General features: G+C 38.3%; 2 protein-coding genes and 1 long non-coding RNA gene across 3 annotated transcripts; 1 reads left to right on the top strand and 2 right to left on the bottom strand.

The window, feature by feature from the left end:
• Positions 1-6,927: 6,927 nt before the first annotated feature.
• Positions 6,928-8,574, bottom strand: LOC142397183 (uncharacterized). The gene is made up of 6 exons (XM_075480526.1): positions 8,532-8,574; positions 8,089-8,427; positions 7,651-8,001; positions 7,295-7,426; positions 7,162-7,199; positions 6,928-7,062 (listed from the first exon to the last, which is right to left on the bottom strand). Exons 1-6 carry the CDS (start codon positions 8,572-8,574, stop codon positions 6,928-6,930), a joined length of 1,038 nt encoding a protein of 345 aa, XP_075336641.1.
• A 5,637-nt stretch (positions 8,575-14,211) lies between these two features.
• Positions 14,212-16,838, bottom strand: LOC142397377 (signal-regulatory protein beta-2-like). The gene is made up of 6 exons (XM_075480726.1): positions 16,796-16,838; positions 16,365-16,691; positions 15,672-16,028; positions 15,429-15,551; positions 15,090-15,151; positions 14,212-14,985 (listed from the first exon to the last, which is right to left on the bottom strand). The coding sequence occupies exons 1-6, from the start codon at positions 16,836-16,838 to the stop codon at positions 14,848-14,850; spliced, it is 1,050 nt and encodes a 349-aa protein (XP_075336841.1). The 3' UTR covers positions 14,212-14,847.
• Positions 16,839-18,341: 1,503 nt separating this feature from the next.
• On the top strand, positions 18,342-18,833 carry LOC142397375 (uncharacterized). Its single transcript, XR_012772696.1, has 3 exons — positions 18,342-18,475; positions 18,565-18,620; positions 18,708-18,833. It is a non-coding gene; the product is annotated as an uncharacterized LOC142397375 (long non-coding RNA).

The raw sequence follows: 18,833 nt of genomic DNA, 5'->3' as shown, positions 1-18,833 counted from the left end.
TTTTCAGATTAATCCACCAGAGGCTGCATTCAAAAAACAAGACATAATAAGGAGGGTCACTTTAATATGATCTTGCAAAGTGGGAGTGAACAATTTGTAAACAATCTGATTGGCTTTCAAATTTCACTGTACTACCACAGTGGAAATAATGTCAACCATCTTTCCACCCTAAACACTTCTAATCATCAAACTTAAAGGCAAACGTTCCACCCAGAAATTCGATCCATTTATGCGAAACAAGTCTGATCCAATTAAAGGTTTCTCGGGACAAAGTAGATTTTTGACGAGGACACGTCAGGGTCACATTTTGTCCAACAGGGACAGTCGTGGTCATGAACTTAAAATCATCCGTGGATCCTGGACAAAAAAAGTAGAAATTAGAAAACAAGATTTTGAATGAACAATGAAGAAAAATATGTTTATTTAATACATATTGTATATGTTCGATTTCCTAATATACTTACGTCCCACTCTGAGCATCAGCAGTGCATAAAATATGATCAGCATGTTTTTGATTAATCCAAAAGAGGCTGCACTCAAATAAAACAAGACGTAATAAGGAGGGTCACTTTAATATAATCATGCAAAGTGGGAGTGAACAACTTCTAAATTATCTGATTGGCCTTGATGTTTCACTGTACCACCACAGTGGAAACAATGTCAACCATCTTTCCACCCTAAACACATAAAACATCTACATTGAAATTTTGTTTGATGCTTGATGGAGGGTTTCCATCACTTTAGATTAAAACTAAATATCAAAAACAGTAAACACGTCTGTGTTTACTGTTTTTACTCTTGTTCACTACATTTCTCACATCTTTGTATGTGTTATTATGTTTTTGAACTTTTCAGCTGATGTTATGACAATAAATGTTTCCAGGGATGACCTTAGATTTAGTTTGATACTCAATGCGTACCACATGCAAAACAATTGGAATACCAATTCAGGGGATGTAACAACATTTTATAATGTTGTAAAACAGTCAAAAGAAAATCTTGTGAGAATATTTTGTGGCACTCAACTAAATTGAGAATAATGTTAACTCTGGCAGACCATAGACTTAAGCTCAGACCAGACTTGGGGTCCGTTTCACAAAGCGGGTTCAACAAACTCTGAGTCTATTCCTGATCTCTGAGTTGATCTACTCTGGGATAGAAAACTCTGAGTTTTCGGTTCCAGAAACGCTGATTTGAGTGAGTTTAATCAACTCTGAGTAGGTTCACCTTGAGTTTTGCGTGTGCGCCACAACTTTAAAAAGCCAGCATGAATGGATTCGACGAGTCTCCATGGCAATGGGAAAGAGGGGCTACGTTTTTCACCAACCTCGAATTGGAAATCTTAATGAGCTCATACGGCGAGTTTCAATACGTTTTTAGAAATAAGTGCAACACCGCTGCAGCAGCAAAAGTGTAAGTTTAAATGTAGTCCTTTGCAATCACAATAATATTACAGGGAAACTGCTTGAATGGTAACCCATTCATTTATTTAATTTAGGTGCAATCTCGCGGGGGAGAAGCGCACTTGGCAGCAGCTTAAGATGAAATATAAAAACAATGGGCCTCATGCAAGAAAATTTTCGTATTTTTATTCTAAATTTCTCTTACTTTTTTCGTAAGAAGGTCTCGTACGAACACGCCACATCAGATTCAACAAACGCTCTTATCTCCGGAAAAAGTGTGTAAATGACCTGCGTAAATGATGAATGCCACGTGTGCGTATATAATTGCACATGCACGAGGATAGTAAATTTGCATACTCCACGCCCAAAATTATACCATATAAGGCAGTGCTTCCTCTCTCCTGTGCGAGGAGGTGTTGAGTCATGAAAATGGCATCAAGGAGCAAAAAGAACAACTTTACGGGCTCTGAGATTGAAGTTCTGCTTTCAGAGATCCAAAAAGGAAAATCTGTCATTTTAGCAGTGTCAGCAGTGGAATTACGGGACCTGCTAAAGCGAATAAATGGGAAGCAATTACGAGTGCTATTTATTGTCACCTGTAGTTCGTAATGTCACCGAAATAAAAAAGAAATGGTTTGATATGAAAATGGCTTAAAAAAAAAAAACGTCTCGCCATGGCCAGGTGCCCTATGACTGCAACTAAAGCCGTGCAATCAGTTGTTGCCTCATGATGGCTCTTTGAGGTGGTGGTCCTTGAGGGGGTCTTCTGGCACCACACCTTCTGGTCTGCCTCGGCTGGTTCAGGTGGAGACCCTCGTTCATGGCAATATTGTGCAAATCTGGCATGCCTTCTCTGGGCTATAGTGCAGTTTGCTCCCCGCTGTATCGAGAAACACCCACCTGGCCTTCAGCTCAGTGCGCTGCACAACAGCACGGGTGCTTTGATGCGTATATGTGTGCATTCTCCGATTCATGCTCCAATTATGATTGGCAGTCCAGCCACGGCATGAAAGTCCCTCTTAATTTGCACTTGTTGGACAGCGGTATATGGGAATTTGATGTACCATGAGTGATAAACTGATGAGAGCTTTGATGACCAAGGGGAGCGCATGACCCACAGAGGACTGGGACACCCCAGATCTGTCTCCAGTCTCCCTCTGAAAGGTTCAAGTGGTCAAAAATCCAAGGGTGGTGTGGACCTGGACGTGTGGTGGAATTGGGTTTGATCGGCGTGTTTCTCTCTGGAGTTGTGGCTCTAGCAAGCTGCATATTTGCAGCAGCACAGTCCTTGGCAATCTTAATCGCGATGTCAGCCATTCGTTTGTCTCTACACGGTCTCTTCACCATGATAGGACGCCACCTGTGCAACAAGTCCAGTCGTGAAATTTCCTCACTGCTTCAGTAAGTATTCCACAGTCAAGCGTCAGTGGTTTTATAACAAAGTGGAAGCGATTGGGAACGACAGCAACTCAGCCACGAAGTGGTAGGCCACGTAAAATGACAGAGCGGGGTCAGAGGATGCTGAGGCGCATAGTGCACAGAGGTCGCCAACTTTCTGCTGAGTCAATCGCTACTGACCTCCAAACTTAATGTGGCCTTCAGATTAGCTCAAGAACAGTGCGTAGAGAGCTTCATGGAATGGGTTTGCAAGGCCGAGCAGCTGCATCCAAGCCATACATCACCAAGTGCAAAGCAAAGTGTCGGATGCAGTGGTGTAAAGCACGCCGCCACTGGATTCCAGAGCAGTGGAGACGCATTCTCTGGAGTGATGAATCACGCTTCTCCATCTGGCAATCTGATGGGCGAGTCTGGGTTTGGTGGTTGCCAGGGGAACAGTACTTGTCTGACTGCATTGTGCCAAGTGTAAAGTTTGGTGGAGGGGGGATTATGGTGTGGGGTTGTTTTTCAGGAGCTGGGCTTGGACCCTTAGTTCCAGTGAACGTAACTCTGAATGCTTCAGCATTCCAAGAGATTTTGGACAATTTCATGCTCCCAACTTTGTGGAAGCAGTTTGGGGACAGCCTCTTCCTGTTCCAACATGACTGCGCACCAGCGAACAAAGCAAGGTCCAAAAAGACATGGATGAGCGAGTTTGGTGTGGAAGAATTTGACTGGCCTGCACAGAGTCCTGACCTCAACCCGATAGAACTCCTTTGGGATGAATTAGAGCGGAGACTGCGAGCCAGGCCTTCTCGTCCAACATCAGTGTCTGACCTCACAAATGCGCTTCTGGAAGAATGGTGAAAAATTCCCATAAACACACTCCTAAACCTTGTGGAAAGCTTGCCCAGAAGAGTTGAAGCTGTTATAGCTGCAAAGGATGGGCTGACGCCATATTAAACCCTATGGATTAAGAATTGGATGTCACTTAAATTCATATGCGTGTAAAAGAAGATGAGCAAATACTTTTGGCAATATAGTGCATTTTGGGTGTTCTGCTGCATAAGCATCAGAAGTCTCTGGCAGTTGCAAGCAGCGATCTGAAAAGAGCTCTACTGCAAAACATGGATATCATGTGAATAGCTGAGGAAAGTTCAGGATGTTTGATTTCTGTAAATTTAAAATAAAAGTATCTAACTCTTTTGTTGCAACAGAAAGATCAAACAAACTGTATAAATACTGAATATACTCCAGCCACGCAATTCAGAACTGTGCATCACAAATGATGACCCACCCACCTGTGACTGACGTTAGCAGGAAGAAGACAGCATACAGAGTTGGGGAGGTGCTTGTGGTCAGACCCACCATCCTCTTTACTTCCTACATCTCTATGGGTAGTTGTTGAGAAGCAGAGGCAGTGCACTGCTCTAACAGCGTCACTGCAGGATGTCAAGTTGGTCAAAATTTTCTAATTCAAGTGGTGCAAAATAGTAATGTGGGAGAGGAAACTCATATGACTGGAGGAAAATAACACAACATAAAAATGTCAGAGGATACTCCCATTTTATGTTGTAGCAAAATGATGAAAATACAAATATGGACCTCAAGAAATACTTCCAGCATCATTGAGGTACCAAAGTAGAGTTGACTTCAAGTTAGAACACGCTGGTCTGTTAATTACCTTGTTTCTAGTACACAGTACAGCAGTGACGTGAAACCACAACAACACTGGTTTAATCGCTTTTGGGGACGTGTGTTGTTGTCACAGTGCACTGTCTCACCTCTTGTTTCTTGTTTGTGTCTCCACTGCTCAGCGTCTAATGAAGGCTAAAAGGCCAAAAAGCTGTGAAGCTATTCCTCAACAACATAAGTTTTGTCAAATTTCTAACAGGATCCTGTGTCCAACCCCTCGACACATATTGCATTAATATGCAGTACAGTGAGGAGAATCAGCTATTTGGAGATATAATTTTGGCATTCTTCTTTTAACGTTTGCTCTGTCTTTGTGTGCACAGCACTGGTTGTGCATAAAACAGAAAAACAATCTATGGAAACGTCAGCATTCTGTGGTTGAGCTCTTAAACAAAGGTGTGACTTTACTTCCTGTCTAACCAACTGCTTTAATCTTGTGAAGAGGGTCTTTGACTGCTGTTTGATCTTTTTTAAATGAAGTACATTTGCAACGTCCAATATTCATATCAGAACAAGTCTCCAACTGCTGCTGTGAAGTCATATCCACTTTGAGTGAGCAGCTTCAGTGATGGTAGAAGGATGGAGGCAGTCTGTGTGGGTGCTGCATGTGGCTTTTTGTTCTTATGACAGACACACTGTAAGACCAGATAGAAAAAGGGTCTTATTTATCTGAGCAACACATTTTAATATCAACAATTAACACAGCATGCTTTCAACAACAAAGCTGAACCAACATCTATGAATGTGTTTCAAAACAGTTACAAGCCACTTCTGTCTGTTACTTTATTCCTCCATGCGGACATTTTGAAATGCATTGTTAATTTTCATTGGTAGCAGGACCAATGACAAAATTTCCTCTGTTAATGCTCTGACATATCAAACTCCAAAACATCAACCAACCTACTAAATAACCAGGCATGCTGACGAGTTCTTGGAAGGCTATAAAACTTTCATGTTAAGCTTTATTAATGTGGCAAGGAGCGGAGTAAAGGATGAAATTGTTAGAGCCAACAACGCCACCTGGGGACTTGCACCCCAGGATATAACAACTGAAACACAATTGCTGTGAGGACACAGGGTCGTGACTGAGGAGGCAGAGACAGTAAAGTAAATATATTTATTGAAAATAATATTTATGAATAAAACTTAAGTAAAGCTGCTGCTGCGAAGAAACGAGAGAAAAGGGTTAAACAAGACGAATTTAGTAAATTATTTTTATTAACAGAAAGCTAAAAGGCCGGCTATAACAATATTAAAAGTAATTACTAATAGAGAATTAAAATCAGTGGGCTGGGGCCTCAGTGGAAGGCATACTACTGGATGCGTGTCTCTTTCTTAAGCTGGGGTGCAACACTACAAATGAAAAGCCACCACAAACACGCTAAAAGTGCCCCAGTGTACTTGCATGCCAAAACGGAAGTGAGGTCCTCACCACAGTGCCTCGCCTCCCACCTTATGACACCCAGGCCACACTGAAACTCAAAAAAAAGAAAGGTTAACAAACCTAATAATCAAACTAAAAGACAAAGAACTACACAAGCAAAAGAAAAGTAGAACGAACCAAACAAAATAGCACAACAGAACTGTATAATAAAGGCTTTATATACAGCATGGGGAGGAGCTAAGGGAGGTGCTTACAGGTTGACTACCTGGGTTGGGTTCAGGACCTATAGGTCCACTACATTGGCATATTTTTATACTGCTGACATGACATTGTAAATGGTTAGGGCTAAGGTAGAAGTAATGCGCAGGTTGTCATCGATTCACAGTATGTGGCGTGCAAAGGCCGACAGAAAACACAAAATGTAAGTAATAACAGGACTTTCAATGTTATACACTATTTTATAAGACCAGGTTGCAAAAAAAACCTGGAATCAATCAGTTTCACATACTTATGAAAGTTGCTCACTGCATTGATCTCAACTACTTATTTTCCATGTCATGGATAAAAAAGTCAACCATGAAAATATTTAAGTAAATAAGCCACATTCATACAAAGATGATTCATACATTTTTATTCATGAAATAATTTTTTGTCTTTTAGGTAGAAGCAACATACAAACACAAAAAACTGTTTTAGTAAAACTGTTTTAAATTGAATTGATACATAAAACAGAAGCTAATACCAGTAAAACGGCATCTCACAAAAAAAAACTTGGAAAGCAGTAAGATTAACCGGTTCAGATACAGCATGCATGGGATTTAGCTCCTCCACCCTGAATATAAGAAAGCAAAGTTTGAGAATAGATGGATGGATGATTCACTCCCTTTTCCTAAAGAACAAGATTTTAAAAATTACTGTGATCACAAATAATAAAGTCGCTTTAATGATATTCTACCAGCAGTTCTGCAGAGATGAAAAACAAGTCTTAGTGCTGCTTAAGCATTCTATTATCCACAGTGTGTCAGAGAAGAAAATAAATTAGCTTGAAATGCCAAATTCAAAGCATTGTTAATGTATCCCCAAAGCTCTGACATCAGTGTAAACCGTCTCCTCCTGAGGAGCTTTTACATTCCTTCTCTCTGCTCTGCCAGCTTTCTTCCTCGTGAAGGTTGGTGCAGCATAAGTCAATGAGACCTCATCTCTCTGAGGAAAAATATGGAATTCATGGAAGAATTTTAGGAGAGGGCAGACATCAAACACATATATGCATAAAACAATATGATTCTATCTTTTTCACTGTACCTGCTGACTGTGATGATCATTGCAGGCTGTTACATCATCTGTTTGCAGTGTGACAGAAATGTAACAATATTAAACCCATACTCCACTTTTATAAAATACTGTTTGATAGATTGATGAATGAAACTTTTGTTACCATTATAACAACCACAAGTTTTCTTCTTGATGGTATAAATGAGGACGGATATAACAATGAGAGTTGTCATCAAAGCAGCACATAACAGCAGGAGAACTGTATTGGCTGTCTGCAGATCCCACATGTTGGGTGCTGGAAAATGAAAACACCCATAAATTATAATTAATCCAACTATCGATCAATGCATTTTCTATACCCGCTTAATTAGCGGGGAGTCTGGAGCCAGTCCATCACAGGGTAATTAATTTATGTAAAATTTTACAATATGATGTTTTATATATGAAATTGTGTGATTCCAATGGATATTACCAGATTCTATATTACAAATGATTTTATATAGAAAATTCTGTAAATACCTTGGATGTCCAGTTTTGCTCCATTTCCAAATAAAATTTCTCCACATGCAGCCACAGCACAGTAGTAAGTCCCAGCATCAGAGGAGCTGACGCTCCTGGAGTGGCTGTAGACACATTTCTGTGTTGAGTTAGTCTCAGGAAGCCTTTCACACCCATCACCACTGTTTCCATAAATTAAACCAGGATGAGAATCATCTGATCCAGTTCTGAACCAGTACACACTGTGATCTGCTGAACAGGTTTTCTTCTCAGATTTAAAGAGGACTGAACACTGAAGAGTCACTGGGTCTCCTGGATGGACCGGATCAGAAGGAGGCTCCTGAATAACAGCAGTGATATCTGGTTCTGGTCCTGGAAAAAGAAAAACAAACAAATAAAGAATTGACATGTTTTACTTGTTCATTTAGAAGTAATCTACGTAAAATCACTTGTATTTACCTTTAATTTTCAAAAAGGTTCTGTACAAAAAAGTCATGTAGAGTTGTTTGATTTTAAAACAGTAGTAAAGACCAGTGTCACTTAGCTTAGCTCCATTAAAATGTAGAATAAAGGTTTCATCCCCTTGTTTTGCTTTAATGTGAGGAATCTGGTTAACATCATCAAACTTATCATCAAAGTTATAAGTTGCTCCCAGAAATTCGGGCCAGTTTCCAGAAACAAGTCGGATCCAATACAAGGTTTCTTGGTGCAGAAGAGACTTCTGACGAGGACACGTCAGGGTCACATTTTGTCCAACAGTGAAAGATGTCGTCACAAACTTAAAATCATCTGTTGATCCTGAAAAACATGCTGCCCCAAGAAAATCAGAAAATACAATTTTATATAAATAAGTGAGATAGATTTTCATATTTTCTGCATTCTCCTTGTTTCTACATACTTACGTCCCACTCCGAGCATCAGCAGTGCATAGAATACGATCAGCATTTTTCAGATTAATCCACCAGAGGCTGCATTCAAAAAACAAGACATAATAAGGAGGGTCACTTTAATATGATCTTGCAAAGTGGGAGTGAACAATTTGTGAACAATCTGATTGGCTTTCATATTTCACTGTACTACCACAGTGGAAATAATGTCAACCATCTTTCCACCCTAAACACACAAAAAAAAACACCAACAGCAAGATTATGATTAATGCTTGATGATAGGTTTCCATCACTTACACAAAGTAAATGACCAATGGTAAACCCAAACACTCACATTATCCGCGTGATACTAACTTATATTTAAATCTGTTCGTGTTCAGGACATGCACATGTATAAACCTGACCGACACATTATTTTACATCATGGGGCTCATCTTTAAAAACAATTTCTGTCGCACATGATGAAGGAGGAAGAAGCTAAATGACACAATACACCACATTTCTCTGTGTACATCGTTCGTGTTTTGTGTCTGCTATATTTGTGGAAGCTGTAGCTTGCTTAAGAAGATTTAAAGCATTAAACAAGAAAATTTCTTATTCATGGCATGAGATGTCCTCTCTGTCAGAATGAAGTGATGGGGAGTTTAACATCATCACAGAGGTGAGTCCATATCTAGGGGGGGGGAGTGCTCATCCAGTTTGTTTGGCAAGCTCCTAAACAGAGATGACAAAGCAGTTAACCAAGAGATGGAAGAAAATTGTTAAAACATTTCAAGCGGATCGTAGCTTCTTTGCCAAAATCTGAAGAAGCTTGTGGATCCAGGCCCGTAAAGTGGACTGAGGTCCTATGAGTGCCAGCTGTAGCAAAGTCTCACTTCACTGCAGTGCTCACTTTGAGTCACAAACCTCAAAACTCTGACCCGATGTCATCAGATTTTTTTAAACTACAAAGATCAAATACATTTATGCATCTATGGATTGGCCTGCATGCAGATTTCCCATTGTAAAAACAACTCACTGACATTCTTAATGATGTGGTCCAGACCATATAATTACTCATTATGTGAGAACTACCTTACTCTGGAATAGTGGCTAAAACTGTTTTCATTGTTAGCTTTGACCTCACCATCTATATTAGATTAGATAAAGACTTTTATTGTCATGTAGATACAGGAAATACACGTAATTACTGCATTTAACCCATCCAGGTTAGCACCTGTTGAACACACACATGCACATGCACACACACTCATGGAGACAGATGCCAAGTACACTGGAGCGGTTTGGCATTCACCGCGCCCGGGGACCATAGTACGGTGCCTTGCTCAAGGGCACCTCGGTTGCGACAAGAATGGGAATTGAACCGCCAACCTTCCGGTTTTCGGACGACTCTAACCACTGAGCCACGACCGCCACGTATTAATAAAATCGCCTATCACTGACAGCAGGAAATGTTTCCCTTTACTTTCAATAGTGATAATAAGGGACTCTTGAATCAAACATACTGAGACATTGCGGGATCCTGACATTATTCCTGACATTGAATGGTTTGGGCTGTCGTGTACAGTAGGTGTAATTTCTGTTAAATGTGGCAGGTTGTAAAGTGTAATGTGTTGGGAACATTGCTATATACTGAACCCAGTTACACCAGGATGCTAATATTGTTAGACAAGGAGAGCAGATTCCCATAACCAACATCAAAACCAGATAAGATCATTTAGAAATATTGTCAGCTCACATTTTTCAAAGGTTTTATCAAAATTCACTTATCAGTTAGTTACTTAACTTCTGATTAGTTTATCACAACTATGTAACTGCCAACCTATCTAAAAGAGAAAGATTATAAAGGCAAATTCATGCAGATGTTGGCCCTGGTGATAACAATACCATGTGTTTGAAACTTGATTTTGAAGATGGTTATTCGCAAAAATGTCCATTCTGCTCTGACTGGTCAGTTTCAATTGCTTCACCAGACTCCACCCACCACTCACTATCAGCTCAACATTTTTTGAAAATTTAACAAAAATGTTTTGTTGGTTGCTGTCATGAACATTATTAAAATGTTTTTCAAGAAAAAAACATGGTGAACATAAACACCAAAATACTATTAAGAATATGGACAAATCTGCATTGTTTTTTGTTGTTTTATTAAAGAGCTAGATCCTGTTGTAAAGGTGATGTATAGTGAAAGACAAACAGCATACAGACATAAAACCATCAAATCTAACTTAGGGTGGGGGGACATTAAGAGTTTATGGTTTGATTGCCAATGCATATCACATGCAAAACAACTGGAATAAGTTGAAAGACAAGATATTCTTTGGACACAGGGTATAGACCTCCATCATTGCTCCATCCAGACAACACAGACTCCCTTTGTGGCATTCAACATGGCTGCCAATTCATATTCATGAATTCATATGACTCTGGAGGGCAATAGCATTATAGAATGAGAGGGTATGCGTGCAATGAAATTATGAAAATGCAAAGATTAACCTCAAGAAATACTTCAAAGGGGCAAAAACACCTCATAACACAAGGCAGACTAGTCTAATATCAAAAACTCTCATATGAAAAAAAAAGTTACCAAAGTAGAGTTTATTTCTGCAACAACTTCAACTGCTTGTAAAGTGAAAGTGCTTAAAACAGCAGCAGTGTTTATAACAATGCAACATTTTGGTTCAATATGCTCATTATATAGTTGACCTGAGGTCAGAACACAGTGGTTTCTTAATCAACTTGTTGCTGATACACATCACACCAGTGACATGAAACCACAACTTCACTGGTTTGAATGCATTTTGCATTCGGGGACGTGTGTTGCTGTGACACTGCACTCACCTCATGTTTCCTGTTTGCGTCTCCACTGTTCAGCATCTAATGAAGGCTAAAAGGCCAAAAGCTGTCAAAACAAAACTGGTGCTGAAGTTTTGCCAGTTATGATACACATGAAACTGTAACTTCCTGTCAGCACCTCTATACATAGTGAATATTTGCAGCAGGGTGCAGAAGAGAACTAACAATCAGGAAATGTATTTTATAAAGAAGGACCTTGTAGCCCTCTTTGTGCATACATCACTGCTTGCTCATGAAACATAAAAATGTATGGAAACTTCAGCATCTTGTGGTGGTGTGTTCAAACAAGGGTATGAATACAAAGTGACATTGCTTCCTGTCTAACCAACTGCTTTTATCTTGAGAGGATGGTCTTTTACTGCTGCTTGATCTTTCACTTTAAGTGTTCTAAAAACAATTACAGCAATATATCAAACTAAAATTCATCTGCTTGACCCTCTCATGTCTGTTTTCTCACTTCACTTGTTGTTGCAGCTCATAGTCAGCTCTGTTCTGAGTCTAGCTTCAGTGGTTGGTCAAAGGGCGGAGAAACGGCCCACCACCGTTTCTCTGTGAGCGTTGCTGCTGAATGTGGCTTTGCTTGTTGTTCTCTTAACAGACATGCAGAGAGCGTTCACAAAGAGGCAGCAATAAGGAAACATACATGTTCAAGAGTGTTCACGTGGTTACCAACACTTCAGTTACGAAGACTTTTTAAGGAAGTTGGGCAGGTTCAACAGAAAGTTATTAAAATAATCACATAACATTTTTGGTAAAGCCCACAGTATGAAATCCAGAAACCAAAAATCTGAAAAAAGTCAGTCATGCTTTTGAGTTTCGTAGGGAAGCCTTGTGACTTTTGTCTCAAAGAACTGAGACTTTTGCCTTGCAACTGTCATTTAAGAATCAGAAACAAATTAGAGAGGTGACAAAAATAAGTTTAGGGTCATTTTTTAAGCAGTTAATGAGAATTTCTGGCACTACTTTGATAATTCTTTTTTTTTTCTTTTAAGTTTTGATCTGGTTCTATTACCTATAATTGCTATCAAGTCCATTTGAAATGACCTCATGTCCAGATAACTCAGCATTTCTGCACAGAAATGTATATATATCTTCCTTCTCTAACAAAGTTTCAGGTAACATTTCTGAACGCAGTTGCAGAATGTGGTGAGTGAAAATATTTTTCCAAATACTCTTGTGCAGATGTGGCTGTATTGATAATGGTGGTATGACGGTTTCTAAGGCAGTGCAGCCTGACGGCTGGAATCTTGGACATATTAAAGCAGTACCATGTAACTTCTCAAAAAGCCCATTATGGAGCTCCCCCTACAGGCTTGGAGGTAATGTACGGTTAAGACACTGTCGTAAATCTCTTTCTCTTCCTTGCTTCATCAGTCAACGTCTTCTTCTGTTTCTTCGGTGCCTCTGCCATGATGATCGTACTGACAATGTTGCGCTAGCTTAGCCTTAGCCTTAGCCTTGTTTTTGCGGTAGGTGTGCCAGAAAGCAAGTCGAAGTACTTCCGCTCAGCTCCCGGGCCGGTCCAGCAAAGTTACATAGCGCAGTTTTTCCAACTCAGACCCCCGAAGGGCATAGGAGACAGGCCAATCGTAGTATTAAAACTCATTATAGCCGCACAATTTTTTTCAAGCTTTTATTTTAAGGTAGAAATGTTACATAGTATTGCTTTAACAGGAATTTCTGTTTTTCCAGCGCTTCAGCGCTTTTGACATTTTTCCAGACTCCTCCCTTTAAAACTTACTGATGACTCTGTGAACAGGTTTGGCACAAAGTAGTGTGCCTTTTATATTTGGTCCTGGCACATTTCCCTGTGGTTAATTATTCTGAAGCTTGTATATTCAAAAAACCTTTCTGTCTTTAAGTCCTTCCTAAATCTTTTTGAGAGTGAAAAAATGTGTTTGTATTTTCTAAAAACAATAGAGTTTGTCAGTGAGGACACTGAACATTGTTTCTTTGGACTCTAAACTTTTTTAGAGTGTGGAGGGGCAAGGGATTGACCAACAATCCTTCTGACCGGAAGACAACCTGCAGTGACAAAAAAGTGATAAAGCTCCAGCACAGGTAATCATCTGAAGATGCACTGGTCATAGCATGGGAAGTAACTTGTTTAACTTCAAAACAAAGAACAACAAATGAGTGATTTGTATATGTCCCCTCATAGAAACACAAGAACATCAGCTGTTCTTGTCATGTACACACAATAAGAAGTCTTTGTTTTCATTAAAGGAGATATGAGCGCTCACACAGTCTTTGACCCAACAGCTTAACTGTGAATCAATCAAACAAATTGGTAAATCTAATGCTGGCGAATATGTGACGTGGGTTTTATGAACGGCACAAGCACAGATTATATATAAACAGCATGCAAAAAGATATGCAAATTATATCTGTCAACCAATGATGATAGGCGGGGGTTCACAAAGCAAAGTGTGCAGAAGAATTTCTCAATGGAGTGATACAGCTTTTGGGAGAAATTATCCATTTTTCACTCACTTTAAGTAGAATGCACAACAAATAACATATGTGTCATTATTTCTTAACATATTGTATGATAAGCAGATCAACCTACTCATTAATTGCAGGTTAAAACAATTTTAAAAAGAGTGAAAAACATTTATGAAAGGGTAATAAGTATATAGTATGCAGAGCTATTTTCTTCCGTTCATCGTATCCAAAATTCTGGAAGAAAACTTCCAACTGGAAAATTCCTCTAAAATACTTCTGACAGGTTAAACAAAAACAATACATCACACATCATTAGAACAATAACAAAATCTTAAGACACTTTATTGAAACAAACTTGCAGCATTACACAAACATGATTCATGCATGATCCATCACAACTTTTAAAACTACAATATCAAAAAACTGCTTTGTCCCACATTAGATTTCAAAGGAGGATACTCATTCAAAATCAGTGCTATTCATTCAAAATAATCAGATTTAGACACTTTTTTAATTTGCCTGACATCTGGTCCATTCTCTGGTAATGACCTAATTCAAGTTATGTTTATGTTAACATTACAAATCTATTTTTAAGTTTTAAAATTAAGAAACAACATGCTTGATGAATTTCAGTTTGGAGACCGTGATTACTTTGTCTTCATTCTGTAGTTTTTTAGAGCTATACAGAGATAAAAATGTCGGGAAGTAAAAAAGACGGATACCAAATGCATCTTAACATAAAAGACGTGACATGTTAAAAAAGTCAGATCAATGTGAATTAATGCATTTGGTTTTAAATAAATGTGAATTAGTTTACTGATTACAAATGCCAAACATCTGCGAACTGACTAATTAAACCCAAAAGTGTGGACATTAATGTATCCTCTGTCTCTCTGCTGCTTCTTTTATTTCTCAGCCGTCAGTTTGTTTTTTACAGCTCACATTCAAAGTTAAGATTGAACGTGCAACATTTATTAATTTACTCACATCATTAGGATCTATCAATCTACTTGTTTTAACCTACATCCATTTACAGAGAAACACCCTGATATTTAACTTGTGAATATACACTTTCTTCTGTCCTCAACTCTTTCTTCTTCTTTCCTCTTGTAGCTTTCCCTCCAGAGAAATGCAACGCAGCGTAGTTCAGATCACGTCCACCTTCAGTCTGAGCAGCAGATTAAATTTCATTTTAACTTCTAATTATTACATCCAGCTGTAGTAAACATTTCAATGCAACAGGAAATTAGTTGATTTGGTATCATTACTTACTAAATCATCTTCTGGTTGGCTCAAGTTGTCATGTCTTCCTTGTGAAGGGTTGTTTTCTCTCTCTAATAATTAATTAAATAAAGAAAATTCATGTATTTAACCTGACTTTTGAGGGTGGGTTAAAAGATAACTAAAAGTGTGATTTAATGTAGTCAGTAAAGTTATAAAGTTTAGGATAGAAACATGGAATAAACAATAACATGAAGATTCAGATTGTATTAATTAGTTAAGTGACAATATGTTATACATCTACTCATATCTGTGATTTTATTCTGTCTTATATACTAGGACTACCTTGAATAGAGATTTAAATGATTGATTTCAGTGAACAACACTTACCTTTATATTTTCCACATGCTGCTCTTGGTGTTTTATAACAGATGAAAAAAACATTTACAATCACAGAAATGCCGAAGCAGATTGTTATGATCACCAGCACTTTGAATTCAGAACTTGTTTTCTCTGGAAAACAAAGAAAAGAAAGAGTACATATCATTGCCTCTGAAAAAGACTTGACAGTTGTAATATTATTGAAAGAATTTTTTTCATATTTTTAACATATACATGTACTGAAAATCATACCAATTTCCAGTTTTGTTCCAATTCCAAAAAGTATCTCTCCACATGTGGCCACAGCACAGTAGTAAGTCCCAGCATCAGAGGAGCTGATGTTCTTAGAGAAGTGATACACACATCTCCTCTGAGTGGCAGCTCTCTTGTCACATTCATTACGTCCGTTTCCATCAGAGTAGATGATGTGTGGATGAGATTTATTTGATGCAGCTCTGAACCAGAACACACTGAGATCTCCTGAACACGTCTTGTTCTCAGAGTCAGAGAGGACTGAACACTGCAGACTCACTGAGTCTCCTGGACCAGCTGGATCTGATACTGCCGGCTGCTGGACAACAATGTAGTTTGACGTCCCCTGAGTGTTTGCTGTATGATACAGAACACATTAGAAAAACGTAGTTAGTGTCATACAGAAAGAGTCGAATAAAGACTTGAAAACTTGTTTTGACCTTCAGATATGTGAGTTAATGTAATAGTGCGAATATAAGGTATTCTTCCACTGATAAAAGCAAGTAATACACCTAATATAAATTATCTTATATATAATACATATATATTATATGTCTTACTTCTAAATATATCAATACTTGAATAATCTTATATAAGAAAATGTTGTGATACAGTGTAGCCGTGAACATTTAAAAGTTTTTTAGTATTTATAAAGTAATTCCAAAACTTGAAATACATGAATCACCTAATTACCTTTTAATGATAAATAAGTCCCACTCCACGTAACAGCAGTATATTCAAAGGCTGCACAGTGATACATTCCTTCATCTTCTTTACTCATTTTCAAAATTGTCAGACTACTATTCCTCTCATTGTATGTTGTCTTCAGTTTTGAAGCAGAAAACCCTGGTCCATATAAACGGTCTTGATTCATCAACAGGATCACAATGGATTTCAGAGCATCCCCTGCACTCTGCTTGTACCATTGAACTTTTTGAATACTCCACCTTTCATCGGGCAAAACACATGTCAAAGTCACAGGTTCGCCAAGTTGAGCTGTGACCACTGGAACCAGTGAATCTGCATGAAAGAGAAAGAAGGTATAAGTGAAACTATAAAAGGATTACTCAAATTCAAAATGATAAAGAGAATATCACATTTCTGTTCCTGTATATAGCACTTACACCCTCGATGAAGAAGAAGCAGTGTAACCCATACCAGAATCATCTTGACACTGTCTTCATTGGAAGACCAGTTTCTTAAGTGACAAAGGGAGGTGTGGTTGTCCTGACCATCAAATCCATCTGATTGGTTATCTCAGACTATACAATCAAAGTGCATTTCCTGCCACTGATCTTTGGCTCTATGTATAGCCTGTTTACTCTAATTTCATTTTTTTAACCTTTTGATTAATCTGCATCCAAAATAAGTTTTTTATACATTTACATTGTTGTACAACCAACATCTTAATGATGGTTTGAAGATATGTTGAATTATTCACTAAACATAATCTATTCAGTGAAAATTATTCAAACGTTTAATCAACTAACTAACTGTCCATAACAGCAGCACATGGAGATGCATTGATTGCATTGACACTCACTTTTTACTATATTTATATTTTGATTTCCAATATTATTTCAGCCTTTTTAATGTGTTGTCAATTGCTTGTTGTTTACTTCTTTATAGATAGTTCAGAGAGAAAATGTGATTCTGTCTGTGATGATGATTTTTCAGGTTGTGCAGATGATCCGATTTTGGAAACAAAAACTATTCGTGTTGGAGATCCTGTGACGTTGACATGTTCCCGCAGGTCTGCAGGAAGCATTATCTGGATGAGGGTTGTTAGTGGGAACTCTCCTGAAGTCTTGACGGAAACATTAAACAAGAATCCTCACGTTACAGTTACACCAAAGCCTGGAATACTTGAACTAAAAATTATGGAAGCAAAACAAAGCCATACTGCAGTTTACATCTGTATGAGAAAACATGATAAATACCAGGAAGTTTTGAAGGTAACATACTTGAGGACTGAAGGTAAGTACACTTAAAAACCTAAAAACAAATCTAGATTACTCAAAATATAGTGAATTAATTTGTTATGATTTCTTAATTATTGCATATAAGTTGGCATATGGAAGTCATTCAAAAGCAAAAACGCCCCAAAAACTTTTGTTTTATAAATGCTTTGAGAGAATGGTCATTTGTTACAAAATGAATGCTTTTTTTTATTTTTTGGGTACAAGAACCTGTCACCACAGTTCCTCCATCTGTTCCAGTCCGTCCAGAAGACTCAGTGACTCTGAAGTGTTGGATCCTTCACGAGTCACAGAATGAATCATGTCCAGCCGATGACAACGTGTTCTGTTTCACTGCTGAGTCTAATCAGTGTCACCCAAGTTTTAATTACACTAAAGACAAAGGAAATGAATACGAGAATAACTCAACTGGAGTCACAATGAAGAAATGTTTCTACAGCTACTTAAAGAACTTCAGTTCCTCTGATGCTTGGATGTATCACTGTGCTGTGGCCCCGTGTGAGGAGAAAGTGATGGGAAATAAATCAAAACTAAACACTGAAGGTAACTGTGTAATATTCATTTATACTTATTTAAATTACATAATTGTTCGCCAGATTTGGGATTCTGTCCATAATAACATGAGAGTAACTAACTCCTGATGACACTGTGATTCATTTTCTCATTTTCATTTCATGTCAGCAGTAAACTTGTGCAATTCAAAGGACAAGTCTTCAACAATTCTTCACCTTTTATGTGCGGCTTTGGCTATGAGTGGGATTCTTATAGCCTTCCTTGTGTATACAATCAAGAAACTTGAGAAAAAATCAAAGTGGTACAGTAATGGTAAGTTGAATAACTCATAAAATCATCTATAAAACTGTAGATTGTAAAACTGGATTTACATTCTTGCCACATTTTATTTTGTGATTCAGCTAGCGTTGCTCTGCAAACACAAACATCAACCAGAGAAAATCAGGAAACTCAGCAGGTGATGAAAATGAACAAAATATCGCTGTAGGTCATCAGCATGTTTTAATCTGTTTCCACGAGGTCTCAACATGTTTTGTTTCCTCAGATGGATGAAGACTCTTTGGTGTATTCTGCACCAGTTTTCACAAGAACAAAAGTGAGCAAAACAGGCTCAAGGGGCACAAAAAGTGCTGAAGAAGAAACCATCTACACCAATGTCAGTGATCTTGGG

Source organism: Odontesthes bonariensis, chromosome 13 (assembly GCF_027942865.1).
Source record: "Odontesthes bonariensis isolate fOdoBon6 chromosome 13, fOdoBon6.hap1, whole genome shotgun sequence".
Lineage (NCBI taxonomy): Eukaryota > Metazoa > Chordata > Actinopteri > Atheriniformes > Atherinopsidae > Odontesthes > Odontesthes bonariensis.
This window is presented reverse-complemented; position numbering and strand designations above follow the sequence as displayed.

Bases quoted from the DNA above. Each gene is read 5' to 3' on its own strand.
- LOC142397377 (XM_075480726.1), bottom strand. From the start codon at position 16,838: ATGATTCTGGTATGGGTTACACTGCTTCTTCTTCATCGAGGGT. The intron at 16,029-16,364 runs GTAATTAGGTGA...TGTATCATACAG, and splicing joins GACTTATTTATCATTAAAAG to CAAACACTCAGGGGACGTCA. The intron at 15,552-15,671 runs GTATGATTTTCA...TTTGTTTTCCAG, and splicing joins TGGAACAAAACTGGAAATTG to AGAAAACAAGTTCTGAATTC.
- LOC142397183 (XM_075480526.1), bottom strand. From the start codon at position 8,574: ATGCTGATCGTATTCTATGCACTGCTGATGCTCGGAGTGGGAC. The intron at 8,428-8,531 runs GTAAGTATGTAG...CATGTTTTTCAG, and splicing joins GCTGATGCTCGGAGTGGGAC to GATCAACAGATGATTTTAAG. The intron at 7,063-7,161 runs GTACAGTGAAAA...ATTTTTCCTCAG, and splicing joins ATGATCATCACAGTCAGCAG to AGAGATGAGGTCTCATTGAC.